Source organism: Anarrhichthys ocellatus, unplaced genomic scaffold (assembly GCF_004355925.1).
Source record: "Anarrhichthys ocellatus isolate YVR2014 unplaced genomic scaffold, GSC_Weel_1.0 scaffold2015, whole genome shotgun sequence".
Taxonomy (NCBI): domain Eukaryota; kingdom Metazoa; phylum Chordata; class Actinopteri; order Perciformes; family Anarhichadidae; genus Anarrhichthys; species Anarrhichthys ocellatus.
In genome coordinates, this window is record NW_022281989.1 from 1 (window position 1) to 2,715 (window position 2,715).

Genomic DNA, 2,715 nt, shown 5'->3' on the forward strand with positions numbered 1-2,715 from the left:
AGACAGAGAGAGAGACAGACAGAGAGAGAGACAGACAGACAGACAGTCATTATTCCAGTCTCAAGTGAACAAAGTGGTTTGATCTTTTGACGTTTGTAATAAATGTGAAACTAAAGCCGTGTCCCAGTCCAGTGGATGCGTCCTCCTCTGGATTGATTACATGATATTTGAATGTAAATGAAGAGGTTAAAGTTTTAACTTGTGTTCTTATAGCGAGTCCTCTTCTCATTATTAATGTGATGATGTAATGCTCTATGTATCTGGACTGTTGAGGACAGAGGACTTATGGCGTGTTCACACCAAACGCAAATTATTCGCGCCACGTTAATCGCGTCATTCGCGCCGCCGGCCTCGCCGGGGACCATTTGTGTTCATTCGCGTGAATCGCGCTGGACGCGCCGGAGAGGGGGCGTGGCTTATCGCCCTGGAAGCCGTTCAACTGTCCGCCATCAACCATGGAAAAAATAACCTCCATTTCTGCTTAGTACGTGTTGTGGAAGTCACAGATCAGGAAACTAAACGGCGTCATGTCTGGTTCAGAACAGTCCGGAAGAGCTCCGTGGATCTCATGGAGCTGTGTTCACTGTGTCCAGTGAGCCAGACGTCGCTGTTTACTACAGCTGTATGAACACTAAACAAACTGATTTGGCTGTGATTTAACGGCAATAAACCGACAAAAAAGGGACTCCGAAATAACTACGTAATGATACCGATTAGTAAAAAGTCTGAATTCATGTTCTGTTAGTTCTCTCCGCAAGACGACAAGCAAATAACTTTTAAAATACTTGTTTTCTTAATGGAGTCTGGATCGATCAGTGCTAGGCTATGCTAACATTGTAGCAGCTCCACCAACACTCAACATAACGTCACACAGGCGTAAATACGTCAGCGTCTTTTCATTGTTTGTACCATATGGTCTACACACACACACACACACACACACACACATGTATACACACAGTTTGGTCTCTATTGATATGAGGTATCGTAGAGCTCTGGGTGAACACAGGCGGCTACAGGATTTGCTTCCTGATTCAACAACGGCAGGAAGTCAGAATTGACAGGAGAAACATCTCAACGCTGATAGGCTATCACGCCGCAACATCACGCCATTTTTTTTGCCGAAGTTGAAAAATTTCAACTCACGCGTTTCGGATGTTTTTTCGCCATCGCAAATTCGCGTCACTCCAGTCTCATCGCGCCTGTGCATAGACTTTGTATGTAATCTACTCACGCGAATAATTCGCGCCGCGTTTGGTGTGAACGCACCTTTAGAGGGTTCGTCTCATCATGTATTATTATTGTCCATCCATCCATCCATTTTCCACCGCTTATCCGGGGTCGGGTCGCGGTGGCAGCAGGTCAAGCAGGCTGACCCAGACTTCCCTCTCACCGGCAACATGTTCCAGCTCATTCTGGAGATCCCGAGGCGTTCCCAGGCCAGCTGGGAGATGTAATCTCTCCAGCGTGTTCTGGGTCTTCCCCGGGGTCTCTTCCCAGTTGGACGTGCCTGGAAAACCTCCAGTGGGAGGCGTCCAGGAGGCATCCTAATTAGATGCCCGAACCACCTCAGCTGACTCCTTTCGACGCGAAGGAGTAGCGGCTCTACTCCAAGCTCCCTCCTGATGACCGAGCTCCTTACCCTATCTCTAAGGCTGAGCCCAGCCACCCTACGGAGGAAACTCATTTCGGCCGCTTGTACCCGCGACCTTGTCTTTTCGGTCACGACCCAGAGTTCGTGACCATAGGTGAGGGTAGGAACGTAGACCGAGTGGTAAATTGATAAGGACAGAGGACTCACACAGCCTGAGACGAGCGTCGTCCTCCTCTGTTGGACTTCTTTCCGATGACCGGAGTTCCAAAATGTTCTGGGTTGGTGAGCGGCAGCTGGTCCAAGGTCTGAGGACACGAGACAAGGAGATGAGGAGGTCTGTCTGTCTGACTGACTGACTGACTGACTGACTGACTGACTTACCTCACTCTCTGCAAAGTGTCTCTCTCCCTTCAGACACAGAGACGTCCTACGAAGAGTCTTCTCATCTCCATCATCGAACACTGAAACACAAAGTTCATTAGAGAGACACTTTGTCCTCCATCCTGCCTCCTAGGGACAGGTCCTGTTTCACATGAATATTAAATGAACTCACATTATAGATTCAGATTATTTGAAGTATAACAAGGTTAAATATAGTTTGAAACATCAAAGTGTCTAAATAAAGTTATTCGTGTCTCCTCTCCTCCTATTGTTAGCAGCTGAGCTAGTGTTGGTAACTACTAGCTGTTAGCATTGTGCTAATGCACTCTTAAAGTGTTTCATGGATGATCCTTTAGCATATTTAGCCTCGATAGCCTGGAGTTAAACTGACAGCGGATTGGTCAGACAGCCAAGAGAAGTTGTGACATCACAGGACATCAGCTTATTGAGCGAAACCATTTCTCAGCATCATCACTCCTCCTGACAGCCAATCACTGACCTGAGATCAGTGATGTCATCAGCACATAAATCACACCCAGCAGACCAATCAGAGACTCACCCACGGTGTAGAGGCTGGCGTCTGTCAGCTTACTGATGACGGCCTCGCTGGACAAACCCTCGTTAGTCTTCACCTCCACCGTGGAGCCCACCTGAAGGACACAAGGAGACACACTCAGGTCTCACAACACGTCTTCACAGGACACACACACACACACACACACACACACACACACACACAC

The 2,715-nt window shown here is 48.0% G+C and overlaps 1 protein-coding gene and 1 non-coding gene across 2 annotated transcripts in view; both read right to left on the minus strand.

The window, feature by feature from the left end:
* Positions 1–1,723: 1,723 nt before the first annotated feature.
* Positions 1,724–2,715, minus strand: part of LOC116378056 (AT-rich interactive domain-containing protein 4A-like) — a 4,718-nt gene continuing 3,726 nt past the window's right edge. The window contains exons 5-7 of the mRNA XM_031839855.1: positions 2,535–2,625; positions 1,976–2,055; positions 1,724–1,899 (exon numbers count right to left, since the gene is read on the minus strand). Of these exons, the coding sequence (XP_031695715.1) occupies positions 1,798–1,899; positions 1,976–2,055; positions 2,535–2,625 (273 nt within the window). The 3' untranslated portion in view covers positions 1,724–1,797. The remainder of the gene's footprint in view (positions 1,900–1,975; positions 2,056–2,534; positions 2,626–2,715) is intronic.
* LOC116378057 (small nucleolar RNA SNORD53/SNORD92) lies at positions 2,373–2,455 on the minus strand. The gene has a single exon (XR_004212267.1). It is a non-coding gene; the product is annotated as a small nucleolar RNA SNORD53/SNORD92 (small nucleolar RNA).